We start from the raw sequence: 18,874 nt of genomic DNA, 5'->3' as shown, positions 1-18,874 counted from the left end.
AAGGAAAACTAAAAATCAAACTTCAAAAGATGCCCCCCCCACACACACACAATCACAAAAAGGCAGGTTTAGAAAATGTAGAAAATAATCATTTGTTTTCTTTTTTATTTCAAATATTTTTGGTTGAGATTATTGTCACATGACCCCAACACCGACACTTTACAATAAATAGAAATTTTAATTTAAATCAGCAAAGCTGGTAAAAAAAAGGTCTATTGTCAAAACTTCAAGCAGACTTTTGTAAACTTAGATAAAAAAAGATTCCTGGTTTTTTGATGGATCCATTTCAGAAGCTGCAGAGTCTGTGATATACGTTGATGTTCATGTTTGGATCAGCAGATGTTCCACCTCCAACAGAAAGGTTCAGTCCAGTACTGGTTCGGCTTTGTCCAGGTCCTCCATGATGGCCTGCAGTGCCTCCAGCCCCTCCACAGACACAGTTAGGTGGCCCAGCACCTCGTTGTTGTCCTCCACGTCCAACACTGCAGATACAGACGGACCCACAACACCAGGACATACTGATGAGTGATGTTCCCGTCAGCCCAACAGTACCCTTTTCTACAACTGGACCACAGGGATTTGGAGGAACCCAGAAACCCTCTAAATCTCTGAAATAAAATTTCAGATGTAAGGAAGGTTGAGAGAAAAAATATTTCAACAGAGAATCTCTTGTCAGATGTGAAGCTGTTCTAATGTGACCCGCTCGGTTCCATCACACCTCCAATAAGTCCTGAGTTCGCATAACGTTTCAGTTTTTGTAAGTAAATCTTTTAATAGTAAATCTTACTTTGTATAGGACTTTTTGGAGAGAACGACTCGCAAAGTGCTTCACAATGTTAAAACAAGATAAAAGCAGACAAAGAACACAGAATGGCACAGGGACTCGAAAGCAGGTAAAACCCAAATAAAACTCACTCTGGCATAGAAGTAAACGAACAAACAAACAAATAAAAGTGAACACAAGTAAAGGTCAGCTAAAAGCTATCCTAAATAAAGACGTCTTAACTTGAGTTTTAAAACACGCGACTGAGTGAATCTGGCGTAGAGACAGAAGGAGGTCATTCCAAAGTCGGCTGACAGGCGAGGTCTCACCTAGTTTTAAAATGAGTTTTTGGAACACAAAAGATTCTCATCAGTGGACCTCAAGGAACGTAAAGGAGTGTAGGGAGTTGAAGGTTAGAAATGTATTTTGGGGTTTGTCCGTGCAAAGCTTTTAGAGCCGTGCAAGGCTCTAAAATTAAAATCTTAAATTCTATTCTAAATTTAATAGGAAGCCAGTGTAGTGATAAAAGCAGAGGGGAGGGATGAGTGCACTTATTGGTTCCAGTTAAGAGCCTTGCTGCAGAGTTTTGGACCAATTGGAGATATTTAAGGGACTTTTTATTAAAACAGGTAAAAAGAGAATTGCAGTAGTCTAAATGAGAAGAGATAAAAGCATGGATGATCAGCTCAAGATCAGACTTGGATCAAATTTGTGTGTTTCGTGTGCTCTCACCGTCCAAGTCGACCTCCATCAGCTCTTCCTGTTTCTCCAGGATCTCAGGTATTCTCAGGTAGGCCACACCCACATCCTCACACTCCCTCTCTTGTTCCTCCTCTTCCGGCGGCTCACTCACCACTGTAAAGCGGATTCTGTTTGACACACAGCAAAATTTTACCCTTTAACATTCAACAATCTCAGTTTGATGTGAAAACGCTGCTGCAGCACGAATCACTGCTGAACAAGGATTTGAACAGGTTTTAGTGTCTCTGCTGCTGGGATAAAGCTAGAATGAAGTCATAGAAGACCTCTGTTGGTCTGGACCTTACCTCTCCATCTGAGGGCTCTGTCCTTGCAGAACCTCCTTGAGCAGCGACCGCCGAGCCGCGTTGCTCTCAGGATCCACAGGGATTACTGCAAGGCAACAAAGAAAAAAAACACAGTTTTCTGGGTTTGTAAGGACGCCTGTGAGTACGAGGAGGTCAGACACATGAACGACTATAACAAACGTGACACGAGTTTAATAAAGTGAAAACTCAGCAGAAATCTTCCTCCCATTGATGCTTCCCTGCTGATGACACCCCAGGTTAGTGTCAAAATGAAATTGCAATAATGTTGCTGTGATGTCATCTGTAATTTAAGACAAATTCCTCCACAAATAGTAGAATTCATGTCAACGGATTGTTTTTCCATTTGTCATGGTTTGGGTGTCTGCCTTTGTTTTTGCTTCCTTTTGTCTCTGCCATGTTTGAGTTCTGTTCCCTGTTTTATTTTGGAAGGTTTCCTGTTTTGTCATGCTTTTGAGTTTTGACTTCCCTGCTTCCAATCTCTCCTGATCGTTGTCACCTGTGTCTTGTCAGTGCCGTCTGTATATAAGTCTTGTCTCTGCCTTCCTCTTGTCCTGGTCCATACTATCTCTTCCCTGATTGTCTTTTGCCCCGTTTAGCCCACAGTAAGTTTAGTTTTGTTTCCCTGCTCTGCAGCGCTTTTTGTTAGTTAATAAACCCCTTGCCCAAGAACCGTGTGCCTCCTGTCTCTCCATCTTGGGTCCTTCATGCTCACCAGCCTACCTGACAACCTTTTGTGACTAAAGTTGAATCTTTTCATTTCTAAAGTCACTGTCACAAAACAGGCATGGTCATCCCTTGCTGGAAATAAATGTCTGAACAGCACTAACTGGGTCCTTGCAGTCTGCAGGATTTGGGGGGGGAGGTCTGACCCTCCTGCATCTCACCTGCTACATCCCTAAATACCCTTGTGTGTTGTTGAAGTGTTCACTACGAACTGTTGCCCGTTAAAAAAACGATGTGCATGAACATTGTTGCTCTACTGGTTCACAGAGTGGTATATGATCTCGATATTTTGTGCGGGCCCCCTCCCGGCCTTGTGCAGATTTGGCCATTTTCTAACCCCAGACAATCCGTATCTAGCCGATCCTGCAGCTCTCCAAATGCACTGGCTTCCAGTCACCTACAGAATTCCGTTAAAAATCTTTGGATTTATTTTATAAAACCATTCATCACCTCTCCTCTCAGAGCCTGTCTATTCTCCTCCTCGCACTCCCTCATAGTTCCTTTTGTTGGCCTGTCCTCCATGGGAAACGAAAGCTTTAGCAATCCCTCCCCGACTTCAGCACTGTTACCTTTGCTGTAGTTGTAGTTGATGCTGCGGCCTGGGAGGGGCTTTGGCAGGGACAGGGGGGTTTCCTCAGTGGGGAGATCCAAGAAGGAGTACTCAACGAAAAGGCGAACCACAGAGTCGTCTTGCGCCAGGCGGGACTGCGGTCGCAGACTCAGAGAAACAATTTCCAGTCGTATCCTCGGCAACGCCTGGAGAGACATAAACACAGCTGATGGTCAATGCAGATCTTTACAACAGGGGTCCCCAAACTTGTTCCAGTGAGGGCCACTTGACGTTTCCATTCTCTGATCGGGGGCCAGGGTCAGTTTGAAACGGAGAAAGTGTGACGATCGCAGGGGTGCCTAAATGTAAACTGAAAACCACACATCACCAAATATTAATAACCCAATCTGATATCAAATAATTCTCTCTGGGTTCTTAACAACAACAAAAAAACAATAATCAGCAACTTTATAATAACACTCTTTATGAAATCAGCAAAAAACAAATTCTTCTTTACATAAAAAGTCAGGAAATATATAGTAACAGTATTTTAGATTTTAGAAAATCAATAATAACCAAATGAATCTCTGTCAGTTGTTCACGGAAATAAAGCTACTATTGTCCATGCATAATCTTAGGAAATCTTCAACTTCAGTTGTAAGAGCAGAATCTCTGAAACTGCATCTACAGCAGTGTTCTGAAACCCAAACAAACCAAATCAGTTTCACCTGGGTCATTAACAGCTGAAAGAGATGACCAGGTTGGGGAGGGTAGCCACTGTCTCCCCAACTCCAGCTGAGGACAAAGGACTCCTAACAACCCTGAAACAAATGTATTCCATTGTAACACTCTACAGTTCATTTAGAGTCTTAAGATTATTGTCGTGGGTTGACTATGGAACACAAATGAACAAATGAACAACCAATTAAATCAAGATTTGTTCTTTAACCATCATAATTTCATTGAACCCAGTCACACTCCATGAATTGCGCTCCCGATTACATTATAGGTCCGTGCACGCGTTTACGATGATTCCCTATTGTCCGTCTAGCGACTCCCACCTGTGTGCGCGTAAGCGCTCCAACGTACACAATTCCTCCCAAAGTCAAAAGAAACAGAAAAACTGAAATGATCTCACCCCGTCCTTCGGGTTAACGTCAGGGAGTCTCATTTTTCTCATGGTCACTTTCCAGCCACGTCCTTCCCCAAAAGAAATTAATAATAATCCCCGCAGCAGAAGTTGGAAAGGTCCGCGTCAGATCCTCCTCTGTGACTCCCGATGGTCGGTTTCCGGGGTATTCCGTGCGTGTTTGCTGTTGGAAGGGCCCTCTTAGTCTCCCTTTCCGTCTTGTCAGAGTTTGAACTCTCCTTAGGCTTTCAGCCCACCTTGTCTGTCCCTTTTTAACCCGGAAGCCATGCCGTGTGTTAACGCACCCCAGCTGATCGCATCAGCTGTGAGGAGTGACGTCAGCGGCATCCCCGGTACACAAATACCCAAAATACACACATTCACTAAAATAAAAGGAAAACATAGGACCTCTTCACCTCATAGGGTGTAAAATACAGAAAACATGATACATTTATGTGGCTTTGTCACACCATGGAAACAATACTATCCAGTTTCAAGTCTGACTCCTCCCCCATGAGCACATATAAACCTGCATTTTTACCAGCTATTTCAGAATTGACAAAGCCTTTTGGATAAGAGGTGAGTCCGGCCAGCGGGCCGTAGTTTGGAGACCCCTGCTTTACAGGATAAACATAACTCTGTTTACAGAATAAACAAACAGAAGCTTCATCAAACCTGAATGCACATGAAAGCCAGGATTCCTGCGATGACTTCCAGCAGCTATGCGTGAGAAGACCTTTGGATAACATTTACATCTGTCTGCATATCTGCAGGATCCAGCAGCTGATGATAGTCTGAGATGGTCACAACTGTGACCCTCATCCACACTGCAGAGCTGCAGGAGCTATTCCTGTCAATCATCAGTTACTTGCTGCAGACGGAACTCAAACACGCAGACGAAGAGGTATCTATAAATCCACATTTCTGCATCTGATTCCAGATATTTCCGTGCGGTTTAGCAGATCACAGAAGAACGTATCAACTCCCATTAGTGGTTATTTCTCATGCTACTCAGACTGCTTGTGGTCTTTTAGGTTGCCCTGCAAAACACTACCATCTTTCCGTTAGACTTTCACTGACCTTCTTCTGCGTGCTCAGACCCTGGACGATGCAGTCGTCGCTGTCGGACTGAGGCGATTCTCTCTGAACGTCTCCAGCTACAGGAGTGTTGACAACATCTGGACAAGAAACCAAAAGAAGACCAGTGACTCTGCTGCTCTGACAACAAACTGCAGGAGAGCAGCAGCATCTCAAGAACAGAGCTCCGGCCTCATCAGAGAGAAGTCGGTCAGTTTTATCTTTTACACTATTTTCTGAATGCAAAGGATGTAAAAAGAAGAGCACCTTCCATTTACCAAACCATTCATAGATGTACATTGAAATATGATTAGTAAATCATTTAAAGATCAGATAAGCATCTCTGATTCCCAGTAAGCAACAAATCTGCTCCTCTGTTTTCTGCTCTGTCACTAGAACCAGATGCGGTTCTAACCTGTCTCTCTGTCCATAGAGCTCTTGTATCTTTTGGTTTTTTTCCCAAACTCTGTCCTTCAGACAGATCTAACTCTTCATGGTGAAAATGCTCAGCTCTGACTAAGAACATGGACCAGGACTGGATTTATCTGTAAACGCTGTGGATTTAACACGTCTTCTGCAAAGTGGACCAGAAATGTTTTCCTGCTAACCTTCAGGAATCTCCTCAGAGATGTCGGAATCATCCGAGTAGGACTGGGAGCTTGGAATCAGCTGACCCTCAGAGACGTGAGACTCTTCCTCCTCCAGCTCCTCCTCCTCGTTGGCGCTGCGAGGAGCTTCGTCTCTGATCTGTCCACACACAGGAGCACACATGTGAGTGACGGTCAGGACTTGTATTTGTTCCAGATCAGATGACATACCTTTGAAGACTCACTTCAGTCATCTTTGAATCTATTGCAAAAGCGTTCCCACTGGTCTTACGAATAGGCAGTTTTTAGCCAAAATCAAAAAACAGGTGTGGTTTTCTAGGACATAGTTTCTGCAGAGGGGCAACCCTTCATTAGCAATTTGCCTCTGACTGTTGGAGCAACTCCGCCCCCCTTCCCCTCCTTTTTGATGAGAGCTTGAAGCACTGAGCTTGTGGCCCTCCCAGCTCGCTTTCTACATCACAAATAAGCTCTTTTTCAAACAGGATTTTTTCCTCTGCTCCTGATCCTTGCGTTTGGTCTGTATTCAGACTGCTGTCAAGCAAACCATTCTGTTCTGAACCAAAGCTTGTAAACAAAACCATGTGACTAGAGATCTGGTCAGTCATTGGCCAGAAACTACAAGGGCGGGTCAAAACAACAGGAGAAAGACGGACGTGCTTTACAATCCTTATCGGGACAGTTAACTTATTAAAACTTTAAATGTCATCTACCAGATTTGAACACTTTTTACTTGTCACTTTTGTACAGCAGAGGTCTGCTGCTAGGCGATTCATGGCGAAGAGACGTGGCGTGTGTGCTTTAACTCAGAGGATGCTAGCAACATAGTGATGAGGAGCCGTAGGGTATGAAGGTTAATGACATATAGACTGTCGGGAAAGCAGTGTAAGAAGCTATGTGTGTCACATTTAATGAGCCTGCACTAGGGTTGGGCGATGTCCCTTAAATTGGCCGTTGACGATGTTTGCTGTCAACCATCGGGATGGACGATGACATCGTCGGGGGGGGGGGGGGGGGGTATTTTTACATTTTTCGTTCTTATATAACTGCTATTCGTTTTTTTGCTTTTTTCATTTTATTTCCCAACTAATGACAAATCCGCGATGATCCAGTATAAACTGAGGGAAGTGACTTTAACAAAAAAAGTAACAAACAAAATAGAAAAGAAGTAGTCCGCTCCCGCACTTCACTAGTGAAGTGGACCGGCGGAGCGCGGACTTACAGCTTTGTGTTTTAGGGGGAGGGAGGGGTGCTTTGTTACATGAGCGCTATGTGTGGGAGATTTAAGACTGCGATCCGTCCCGCAGCTCTAGGGGTACGAGGCTATGAGCTACCGAACTCAGAACCGGGTCTAAAAGTGTGTGTCTGAGCACAGCTCGGATCGTCAGCAGACACACAGCGGTTTGAGCTTCAAAGCAGAAATGTCGCTCAGTCCTTAGAAAACATTCAAACAATCACGCGGATTTGTGTTCCCAGTCGTGTCCCGACTAAATAAAAGCTGATGTTATTCTTACATGTTTACGTGCAGCCAGCAAGCAGCACCACCCAAAGCTAATGTTGTTAGCCCGTGTTAGCATACTGCTAATCCTGGCTTCTTTCAGAAAAAACCCCGGACCACACGGATTAAAATTCAAATGATGAGCGAACAGGTGTTTCATAATAACCGTAACATTATTAAAAGCCCGTTTAGAAGATCATCTCGTATTTTACCGAGCTGACATGTCAATGTATATAGCCGCTCGGCGCTGTTTAACATTGTTTTGTATTGAATTGTTACATTCAATAAAGTTTGAAAAAAAAAGCCGCTCGGCGGAATTTATATCCTTCCGGTTTTCAAACCCTACTGCGCATGTGCGAATGATTTATTCCGACGGAAAGTGTGACCTTAGTGAACGTTTTTATATTCTGAAAACATTTTTCTGCGCCCATGTACACGGTTGGATTCTAATCCGACCATTGATCCCATCAAGATATTTTGTACATGTAACCGCGGCTTATGGTGTCGACGCGCAACGCAGCGGGGGCGTGGCATCACGATGGTGGTCTCTCCATCGGGATGTCAGTCACCCATCACGATGGACGATGATATCGTCCATCGGCACAACCCTAGCCTGCACTTATCCAAACACATTTCAATGAGTTTCTGTGTCTCATCGTTGTGGTGTTTAGGCATTATTTTAAGAGAATTCTGTTAAGGAAACTACAAGGGGGCTTTTAGGGTGTCGTCACGGTAACCGGTGCCACGTAACGAGAGATGGAAAAGTCTGCCGGTTGAAAAAAACAAAGTAGTGAGGATGGTTTCTAAACTGCTTTTAAAATCTACGGCACTAGATAGCCCCACTTTATGTGGTTTTTTTAGTAGTTAGGGATTAGGGAAGGAATTCAGACATAGAATCTGTTGATGTTTGCATTGCTGTGCAAACTGTTCGCAGTGGGAAAGCGGAACCACGAAATCTCACCAGCGCTTCTGCATCCGTGGACTCCACAAACGTGACTCGTTTGGCCGACGCTCTGACCTCCTTTTGCGTCTTGTGTTTCGTGGGTTCTGGTGGCGCCACCTGCAGGTACAAACAAGTTTTTCCCTTTTCAGTTGCTCTTTGCTCGTTTAATACAGGAATTAAACTGAAAACCATTAAATGTAGGCTGTTAATGGAATAAAGTTTTGTAGAATCTGGATTTAGCTCGGTTATAATTATCTGGAATGTTTGGAACAAGCTGGACTGGAACACTTTTCTTATTCAGCTCAGTTTGATGCTTTCTTGACTTTTGTGTAGCACCTTAAGACAACCTTGGTTTTAAACTGTTGCTTTATTAATAAACTAAAACTTTGTTTTTTGCAGGAAGAGAAGGATGATCACCAGCTCAGAGTTACAGATGTTTTACCTATTGAGGATATTTGTGTGCTGTGTGGATTTGGGTATACCTCTCCAGCTATAGTTTCAGAACAGGCCCAGTGTGTATTCTGTCCTGTGTCAGTCCTTTCTTTATTTTCAGTTTTGGGTTCTGGTGTCAGACTTGCTGGATCCTCAGAAGGTCTCCTCTCTGTAATGAGTCTCGAGTCTGTTGCAGTGACGGATCCCGGAGGAGGAACGTAAGTGAGCTTCCACCCGAACAGCACCTCAATATGTCCAGCAGGACGTCCTGACGGGTCCACCAGCTCAAATACACCTGAGGAAGCCAATCAGAGGAACATAAGGAGTCCTTCCAACATAAAACAACATGCAAGATGAAACAAATCTTTGAACCAAAAGAATTGCATGTTTTGGTCTGGTGTGATCCGGTCAGGCGGACAGAAGACGAGGGATTGGTCAGGTGATCGGTCATGTGACCATGTTCAGGAAACTGACCTCGTCAACTGTTTTTGTTGAAGAAAACTTTAATGTTTTTCTTTCTGACTTTGCTAAGAAGACTCACATAAAATCTAAAGCGTTTCTGTCGACAAAAGGTAGCAAAACAAAATCAAGTTCCTTAAGTTTTTGGCAACTTTTTTTACCCATAAAATTCACTTGAAGATTGATGTAAAATTCTATCAAAAGAGAAAATTAAGACCTCGCTCAGAACACCACCAGATCCTAAATGTTTGAGACGCTGGTAAATATCAGAACCAATCTGTACCCAACCGGACCTGAGCCTGAACTGGGTCAGGTTTCACTAGATGACACTAGATTGTCATCAACACAATCGACTTACCAGAAAAGGTCTGGTCATTGACCAGCGGCAGCAGGGAAACGGCGGCTTTCCCGACAAACATGTCCATCCGCTCCTCTTTGAAGTCAAACACATAGATCCGAAGCGTCTCAGACCTCAAGTACCGGTCCAGGTCTGAATCCATGGGGACAAAGTAGGACTTCAGATCATTGAACTCCGGGTCGCAGCAGTCATGGACGGTTGCAGAGGGATGGTCAGGGAAGCTGTAGAACTTGTAAACCACATATGGACTCGGGAACTGGGAGTGGACGGAGCGAAGGTCCGAGCAGCGGTGTATGGTGATGAAGAGCTCATTCCAGCTGTCGGTCACTGATGGCAGCAGCTGTCACACAAGCAGAAGAAAAGATGAAGCGCTCTGCTGGTCTATGGAGAACCGAAGGTGACAAAATAAAATAAAAAATTGTTCATGTGTCCTAAAATCCAAAAAATTGGAATAAAATAAACAAATATGTCATAAAATGTGCAATTAATTTATAAAAATACCAATTAATTCCATGTAAGAAATACATCCAGTTAATTAATTGTTCTGTGGTCTGGTGTTGCAGCGCTTCATGAATTAATTTTATCTGTCAAACTCTCCCATTAAAGTCAAATGGGTGGGAAGCAGCATCTAGCTGGTTACCTAGACTTCAGAATAACGGAATTTACTGGATTTGAGTTAGCCCCGCCCACTGACTTTGATTGGTGAGTTTCAGAAATAACTATAAGTCACGAAACGCTGCAATACCAAACCAGAAATTAATTAAATGTATTTCTTATATAAAATTTATTGGTATATTAAGGAGCTATTGACAAATTTAATGACAATTTATATAGCTCCAATTGTATTGATCTCATTACACAATTAATTAAAGTTTTAGTTGATTTCAATTTGTTCCCTTTGGTCCTCCATACTGGTCAGCTGTTTGAAACTCAAGACCTTCAACTTCAAGATGAGCTGTGAGAAAATGTGCAGGTCCAGTAAATAAATGTTTTGACAAGTTTGTTTGTTCTGGATGTTTTTGGAACATTTTTGACAGAAAGCGAATACACTTTGGTGTACCTGTGGGTGGGCGGAGTGGGCGGAGCTGGCAGCCGTCTCTGCAAGCAGCCTCTTGGTTTCAGCCATGGGGGTCTTCAGTCTCAAACAATATTCTAGAGAGCCTAAGCACGGCGACCCCTGTGTCCCTGACAGTCAACACACCACAGCATGAGCTCACGTGTGCACACTTCGTACAGGTGGGGTGGGTTAGGTCTGGCTTACCGAACAGAGGAATGCTGCCATGGACACTCCCCTCCCTCCCCAGCAGATCCTGCAGCCGTATCTCTCCACTTCCAATAGTCTTCCAGTCCTGGGCCTGATGTAGCTCCACCGTCACTGAGCTTTTGTCCAGGTAGTCCAGGAAGTGCTTGTCCATGCTCACTGCATACCTGGAGGTGAAGTCATATTTGGGGCTGACGCCCGTCACCACGGGAGTAGCGTGCAGCTCAAACAGATAAAAAGAGTACGTGCAGAAGGTGGAGAGCTCAGCATCCCCCAGAGCCTGCAAGGTGGCTGGAGACAGCGAGACGCTGACGATCTGAAACTCCACAAGGTTTTCACAGGAGGTTCTCCCAGAAGCTTCATCAGACTCTCCAGTATCTGCAGGCTCTGCTCTGGTCATGAATGTCTTGGGGCTGTATGCGATGTCTTTGAACTTAGCTGAGAGTGTCAGAGGGGGAGGCAGAAGAAGAATTTCACTTTAAAAAAAAAACTTAAACATCATTGTGCATGTGTTTCATAACTTTTTCCAGCTGCTCAGGTTTACATCTTCCATGGAATCAGCTGTATCCTCACTGATTTGTCACACTTGTATTGTGTTATCGTTAACAGAAGAGGAGTTGCTATGGTAACGGAGGAAAAAGCTATGCAAGTATTGCAGTAAGTATAGAATGTTTTTTCTTCATTTTCTTCTGTGATACTCCAATATTTATATCAACAAAAGTAAGCCGAAAATTGCATTTCTCAATATTTATTGGTTTAAATTGTTGTGAATCAGGAGCAGACAAAATTATGCTGTTGGAAAAACAGCTTATTTGTGACGTAGAAAATAGTGGGACACAAGCTCCCTGATCTGAGCTTTCAGCAACTGGGAGGGAAAGGGATTGCTCTGTTCCAACAGTCCCACCCACAACAAATTTCTAATAAACAACTGCTGCTCTGCAGAAACTATGTCCTAGAAAATGACAGACATATGACAGGACTGCAGGACAGGTTGCAGGACTGAAGGCACAGGTATGGCCGGGGCTCCTGGATATGGAGAGAAATTAGACTCAGTCGGATTTGTGCGTGCGTAATTCTTGATTTGTGCGTAAATTAGGATTTGTGTATGCACATTCTTGCTTTGTGCGTGCGTAAATTAGGATTTGTGCATAAATTTGTATTTGTGCGTGATTTGTTACTCACATAATACGTTTTGTATATAAGTTAAAAAAATATAAAATGAAAAAAATACAAAATGCAATTTACATATGCACAAATTAAGATTACAACAGTTTGAAACTAATTACACACACACATCTTTAAAAAACACACACGAATCCCTTGTTACGCACACACGAAGCCAAAGTTACGCACGGATCTACCGTGAGACTCTTTTCACGTATCACAAATTCGTCCGTAAGTGCTGCGTTTAAATACCAGTGGAATGCTCGGTCATTAGAATTTTCCTATCAGCCTTCCCTTCTAAATGTATTTCCTTCAGTGGGTGTAGCAGGGCTTAAAAAAACTTTAAAGGAAAATAAAAATTATTATCTGAGAACATGACGTTCACTTTTAAACGCTAATATATATATTAAAATTATATTGTTCTCCGAGACACCGAATTGATACAAAATGCGTAACAGGAACGACCAGTAGGGGGCACTGTTTTTTTTCTTCCGGAAAAATCAAAGGCAGTCAGACTGAGAAAGTCACGGGAAGAACGGCGACCCATCTCGGTGGTCAGCGCCCCGAAGTAAGTAGCCTCTATGTTCAACACTAACATCTACTGTCTTCATGTATTATCAGAGGTGGGCACTGAGGGCCGCAGTCCTGCATGTTTTCCAGCATACCCTGCTCTGGCATGTTCTGATTGGCTGGACACACCTGAACCAGGTAATCAGCCATGAGTAGGGGAAGAGTATCTGGAAATCATGCAGACACACCGGCCCTCGAGGCCTGGAATTGCCCACCCCTGTATTAAGTCATTGAGTTGAGTCATTGTCTGGATACGTTTAGAAGGGAAAGCTGATAGGAAAATTCTAATGACCGAGCATTCCACTGGTATTTAAACGCAGCACTTACGGACGAATTTGTGAGACGTGAAAAGGGTCCCACGGTAGATCCGTGCGTAACTTTGGCGTCGTGTGTGCGTAACAAGGGATTCGTGCGTGTTTTTTAAAGGTGTGTGTGTGTAAGTAGTTTCAAGCCGTTGTGATCTTAATTTGTGCATACGTAAATTGCATATTGTATTTTTTTCATTTTATATTTTTTTAACTTATACACAAAACATATTATGTGAGTAACAAATCACGCACAAATCCAAATTTATGCACAAATCCTAATTTACGCACGCACAAAGCAAGAATATGCATACACAAATCCTAATTTACGCACAAATCAAGAATTATGCACGCAAAAATCCGACTGAGTCTAATTTCTCTCCATACCTGGACCAGTTGTGGTAATGGGATTTGACTTTGGCCAATACCTTCGAGTTTGTGGATTTTTGCAGCTCTGGCATCCAGCAGCTGAGTCTGGTGCTTTAGCTTCTGCTCGTACTCCGCTCTGTCTTTGTTGGCCTTCTCCACAACTACTTCCAGCTCCGCCTGAAGACCACAAAAACACTCAGTGAAGATCGAAAAAACCCTGAGATTTCAGACACAAACAACAAAATTCTATATCACCTTGTAGTCCTTGCAGATGCGGCTCTCCATGCTCAGGAGTTTTCGCGTCTTCTCCAGCTCCTGGAAGGTCTCGGCGTGGGCTGCCCTCAGCTCTCTGATGGAGGTCTCCTTGCTATTGCTCCCCTCCTCCTCAGCCAAGAAACCCAGGTCCCCACTCCTCTGGGATTTACGTGTCTGTTGGGGACAATCAGGGAAGTTCTGGAGCTTGATGCATAATCTTTACCTTAAGTGTGCGACAACCAACTTGCATCTACCTTGATGAGGAGGAGTGCCTCAGTGAGCTCGGCTTCGCTGTAATCATTTTCCTTTAAGAAAACCCACAACATCTCCTTAGGCACTGGTTGACTGTCATCACAGATCATAGACCGACTCCAGAACTAGCAGCTCACCCTGCTGCAGAACTTCAGGCGGCTGCTAAGCTCCTCCAGCTGCTGCTTCTGCTCCAGAATGCGGAGGTGAACTCTCCTGTTTTCTTCTGCCAGCTGCTCATTTCTATCTGAAACAAGACCACATGGGGCCTGTCAGACTCAGACAACAACTCAATCTGCTTTTTAGTTCCACCATCATGTTATTCTCACAGCTTTAAACCACCTTCTGGATCCCAAAAAAGGGATTCTGGCAAAACAAAAAACAGAGACCAATTCTGCTCCATTAACTTCAACTAAGATTGAGCTCAATCAGCAGAACAGGTGAAAGAGTGAGGTGTAAAAGAACCTCTTTCAGCTTTCATTTTATCCAGGATCTCATTTTTGTCGACGAGGTCAGCCTTCAGCGCCGTCTCCAGCTGAGAGATCTGCAGCTTCAGCTGCTGCTCCTGGAGCTGCCATTTTTGTTGCTGAGAAATGTCGAAGGCACTGTGAACACACACAACCAGGTCAGACGACTGAGAACACCTGAGCACAGTCTGGACTCACAAAGACAGAAGATGCCCCCAATACCCAGCGTCTTCATCTGACAGATCAGCTGTGACTTTCACCTCCAAACGTGGGAAATGATCCATAATTCATGATTACCTGCAGTGTAATTATGAATAAACATGAAGCATAATGACACCTGTGCTGAAGTCTCTTGTTTTCCTCCCTCAACAGGTCCCTCTCCTGCTCCAGCTCATGGATCCTCTCCTGTAACTGAGGATAAATTGAGTCCACTCAGACCTCTTGACCATAATGGCGGCTGTCACCATGGAAACTGTCCAAAGCAGCGCTGAATGCCCAGCAGGTTTGAGCTCTCACCTTCTCCCTCTGGGTCTTGGTGATGTTGGCATTCTGCACAACTGTCTCCAGCTCCAGACTCTTCAGCCGTTCCTCCTTCAGCTGAGCTGTCAGCTCCTCCACCTTCGCCATCGCTCCATCCAGACAGGTCTTTAACGTCTGCTGAGCCTGAAAAGCACAGGGATGTTTGCTGATCTTCAGTCACAGCTCAGGCGAGGCAACGTAAGCTGTGTCCGTCTAAACGGATGTCACGGAAGAAGACACACATGCTTGTGTGGAAGCTGAATCTGACAGAGGAGGTAAGGAGGAAGATCTAGAACCTGGTGAAATCGCCGTGTTTTACTGCTGTCTCAGGGACATCATGGGATTGTGTCCCTCTGGAAGTTTCAATGACAAAATATCTCACCTCTTGCAAGCTCACAAATCGACCTTCCAGCATGGTGACGACGTTGGAGCGGTCAGCCAGCTGCTTCTGCAGTTTGATCAGCGACACGTTGCTGTTGACTTGGGACCTGCATTTACAGCAAAGACACGTGATTCATGAAATGTACGAGAAGGTCTGAAGAGCCCTCAGACTGCAGACATGCGATGAAGAGGCTGGGAGCGGCTCTGCTGACCCACTTGATAAATTGACCTTAGAGAGAAGGTTTGCTGCTGTCGCATCTGCTGAAGATGCTCTTCATACTCCGCCTCCTTCTTTTTCAGCTCCTCCCTCAGCAGCTCAGATGCTCGTTCCAGCTCTTCTATTTGACTCTGCTGGGACTCAATGACATTGTTTCTGGAACACAAAGTGAAGACTTTAGCTCTAGTGGTCACAACGTTTTTTGAATGAACTCTGGACATTTTAGAAAGCATCTGAATAAGTTAAAACCACCTCACGGGGGTTTTAATCTGTGGGACATTTACAGAAGGACTACATTTCGACAGGTTTAAGATTTTAAAGTGCTGCTCTGAATGTTTTGGTTTATGAACATTTCTCAATAGAAAAACTGAATTAAGTTTATCTGCATCACAGGAAACTTAGCTTTTACTGTGTGGAACGATGTTTCATAACGTTTGACATATTGCAAATGTTTTAAACAGTGTTTAGGTCAAATTTTGGATTTGAACTCACAGGTTACGTATCTCTCCTCGGGCCTCCTCCAATAAGCTGTGTCCATATCGAGGAAGCTGCCCGGTGGGAGGCTTCCTCTCTGTATCCCAACTCCTCAAACCTGCAGGAGGCAAAACCAGCGTTTGCTCTGAGAACTTCTGGGTTCTCTTTGTCCCACATGCAGCAAAAGAAGTAACAAAACTCATTCTGAACCAAACAGCTTTTTTCAGTGTGAGAGAAGGACCTGGCACATGCAGAGTGTGTGACAGCAACAGATCTTGCCTACTGTTTCTGATTCACGACAGTGGACTCACCTCTGGGTCGAGCACGGGAAGGAGACGAAGCATCATCCCTAAGCTTGGCAAGGCCGGAGTCAACCTGTGGCTGCACACGTCCATAAGGTGTTGGCCTCCACCTCTGTGAGTTGATCACCTGGTTTTTGGCCACCAGGAGGCGCTGTTTCAGTTCTTCTTTTTCAGCTTGCAGCCCCCTGACGTTCTCCTGGAGCTCCTCTATCATTTCTTCTGTTTCTATGTCTCGGACCCTGCTGGGCGGCTGCACCTTCCCAGCAGCCATCTGCTGAAGTCGTTCACGGTCTTTCACAAGACGCACTAGCTTTGTGCCCAGCCTGTAGGACGATGTCATACAGCACTCTCTCAAAATTCAGAGCAACTAGCACAAAACATGGGAAAAGGACAAGAACAGAGACTCCAGTCAGGCTCTGGATGCTGAGTGCTGCTCACTTTCTGATCTTTTCATCCTGTTTGTGGATGTGCTGTTTGAGCTGCAGCGTCTCTTCATGCAGACGGAAGAAACGGTCTTCCAGCTCATCCCTGGACACACGTGAGACATCCTGTGGAGCCCAAGCATGTCGATTTCCTGCCAAATCTGCCCCCAGAAAGCAACACAAAAACAGTTTCAGAAGGATAGAAGTGAAAAATAAACAGAATCCAACTTAAGATGCAGAATATTCCAATAACAATTCGTCTTATTATGAGCAAAAAGAACGTAGTAATAATGTGCAGATGTCTGGGTTTGCAGCTAACTGAAATTAAAGGAGCACCAACAGCGTAGAGGGTCAAAATCCTAATCCTCACAAACCAGTGTATTCCTAGTTCTTCACAAATCCTATTAGAAAAAACTAGTTCCAGTTATACTGTACTCTCATATGTATATTTAATCTCACATTGAACAAATCCAGTGTCTCATGTAGCACTTAAGCTGTGTTTGTGGGCCAATACCAGCTAAACAGGAAAGCTCTGATGCTTTTTTTAAAAACTTATCAGAAGCTTCCTACGATTCTCTTCTCACAAACTAAGGTGTAAAAACACCAACAAAACCCCTATGAGGATGTGTATTTGTGCAACAACTCACCACGTGCAACAGCAGGGAGGCGAGGCTGCTGCCGGGCAGCGACGTCTTTGACGGGAGCATCGTCAGCCGTCTCGTCCAGCAGAGACGACATAATGCAGCCTGGAACAAACAGATTTAAAAGAACTATCAACCTCGGTAGCGAATCTACTGCTTTTTGGAAAGCATAATGAAACAAAGCCAGGTAAAAAAAAAAATGTAAGCTTTACAGCAGGTGGGTCCTATTCTATACCTCGAGAGCTTGTTAGTTCTCCAGATATCTTCATCCTAACTGCTAATTACCTGGATCGGGTAAATTCCACCAACAAAATACAGCAATTTCCGGATTATTGGGGGGTGGGGGGTGTAACATCCCTGTTTTAAGGCATGTCGGTGCTCATTCATGGATTATTTCTTGCAGAGAACTGGGTGGAGTTGTTGTTGTTCCTGCTGCAGCGAAGTGGAAAACATCTCCCTGTAGTGGCTGTAAAATGTATTTAAAACAACTAAAATGGTGTAACTACAAATATCTGTTATTAGAAAGTGTTTGGAGACTGTAATTTAAAATTTGTAGAAAGAGACCAGTCTTGAAAAAATGCTAACTTTGGATAACTTTAGATTTGTCAAAGGCACAGGTGTTACAAGAGAAAAATTACTTTTTTTAAATCAAATAAATATATACACTAATTTTAGTATTCAAACGTAAAAAATACCCTCAATGTTTTGCAGTTGGTCTGATTATGAGGCGATCTTTAATTGATATAACGACACGAAATTCAAATTTCTTTCAAATCAAAACTTAGCTTTTGCTAAACTAGCAGCAGTGGCGGCTAACGTACCGAAGCTCAAATTGTGGTCCTCCACGCCAGTATTACCTGATGTTACTTTTAATGTTGCCAAAACATCCCACTTTACTTAAAATATTACATTTTAGACACTATTTTAAATATTTTAACACGACTTTCTTTCACTTGGAGAGCTGGTTGCTACAGCAAACAACCGTTAGTCGCGTCATTACGCATGCGTCACCTGCAACGCATGCGCAGTTTCAGGGGACCTATGGGAGTTGAAGTTTCCTTTGACTGTTGACCGTTCCCATCTTCTGCGGGTTTATTAAGGGATTTTATAGATATAGATGTCATGTAAATTCTTTTAAAATTGTGGAAACAATAAAACCCCCAAAATCTGATGATCAATTAGCAACGACGGCTATAATCGTACCGAAGCAGAACTCAAGTTGTTGTTCTCCACAACAATTCTTCTTAATGTTGCTCATTATTTTACCGAAACATCCTCGCTAATGTCATACATTACGTCTTAAACATTACTTACCTTAAAAAAAGTTTCATTTTATTTTATTGAGAGATCTGATTGCTACTGAAAACAACCGATAATCGTGTAGTTGAGGTACAACGACGCATGCGCAATTGCTGAGGACTTATGGGAGTTGAAGTTTCTTTTGACAGTTGACAATTTTCCGCTTTAGCCGATTTGGTATGTGAATTTATTGCTATAAACAACATGTAATATCATTTAAAATCGATGTAAATTTAGGTAGAATCTGACAAAAATCGGATTTTATGTAGAAGAGCGAGGTTCTGTTCTCATGTTTTCACTGCTTTGTGCTGTGTTGAATCTCAGGTTATGCTGCTTTGACAGTGGAGGACTGGGACTGACCTGAATTCATATGCA

At 43.6% G+C, this 18,874-nt stretch overlaps 1 protein-coding gene across 9 annotated transcripts; it reads right to left on the bottom strand.

Moving 5' to 3' along the window:
* Positions 1 to 88: 88 nt before the first annotated feature.
* Positions 89 to 18,538, bottom strand: rpgrip1l (RPGRIP1 like). Of its 9 annotated transcripts, XM_020704196.3 has the most exons (27): positions 18,022 to 18,204; positions 17,486 to 17,666; positions 17,207 to 17,305; positions 16,576 to 16,720; positions 16,147 to 16,460; positions 15,854 to 15,953; positions 15,374 to 15,517; positions 15,146 to 15,251; positions 14,761 to 14,907; positions 14,582 to 14,655; positions 14,243 to 14,382; positions 13,918 to 14,024; positions 13,783 to 13,833; positions 13,529 to 13,702; positions 13,333 to 13,450; positions 11,111 to 11,303; positions 10,866 to 11,032; positions 10,665 to 10,789; positions 9,605 to 9,944; positions 8,838 to 9,082; positions 8,374 to 8,472; positions 5,918 to 6,056; positions 5,313 to 5,410; positions 3,123 to 3,309; positions 1,810 to 1,894; positions 1,496 to 1,632; positions 89 to 482 (listed from the first exon to the last, which is right to left on the bottom strand). In XM_020704196.3, the coding sequence occupies exons 2-27, from the start codon at positions 17,553 to 17,555 to the stop codon at positions 364 to 366; spliced, it is 3,723 nt and encodes a 1,240-aa protein (XP_020559855.1). In that variant the 5' UTR covers positions 17,556 to 17,666; positions 18,022 to 18,204; the 3' UTR covers positions 89 to 363. The 9 variants fall into 9 exon arrangements, with proteins under 9 accessions (XP_020559855.1, XP_011474696.1, XP_020559853.1 ...); XM_011476394.4 differs by having other exon boundaries at positions 10,866 to 11,303; positions 18,022 to 18,205; XM_020704194.3 differs by having other exon boundaries at positions 10,866 to 11,303; positions 14,582 to 14,649.
* Between the last annotated feature and the right edge of the window lie 336 nt (positions 18,539 to 18,874).

This window comes from Oryzias latipes, chromosome 6 (genome assembly GCF_053564925.1).
Source record: "Oryzias latipes strain Hd-rR chromosome 6, Olatipes_Hd-rR_3.1".
NCBI lineage: Eukaryota > Metazoa > Chordata > Actinopteri > Beloniformes > Adrianichthyidae > Oryzias > Oryzias latipes.
The sequence above is the reverse complement of the archived record's forward strand: the minus strand, read 5'-3'. Positions and strand labels throughout refer to the sequence as shown.

What these genes read in the sequence shown, in the direction of transcription:
- rpgrip1l (XM_011476394.4), bottom strand. Translation starts at nt 17,555, where the DNA reads ATGTTACACCCCCCACCCCCCAATAATCCGGAAATTGCTGTATTTTGT. An exon ending in CAGGATGAAAAGATCAGAAA is followed by an intron (nt 16,461 to 16,575) that starts GTGAGCAGCACT and finishes ATCGTCCTACAG; the next exon opens with GCTGGGCACAAAGCTAGTGC. An exon ending in CGAGGAGAGATACGTAACCT is followed by an intron (nt 15,518 to 15,853) that starts GTGAGTTCAAAT and finishes TTTGTGTTCCAG; the next exon opens with AAACAATGTCATTGAGTCCC.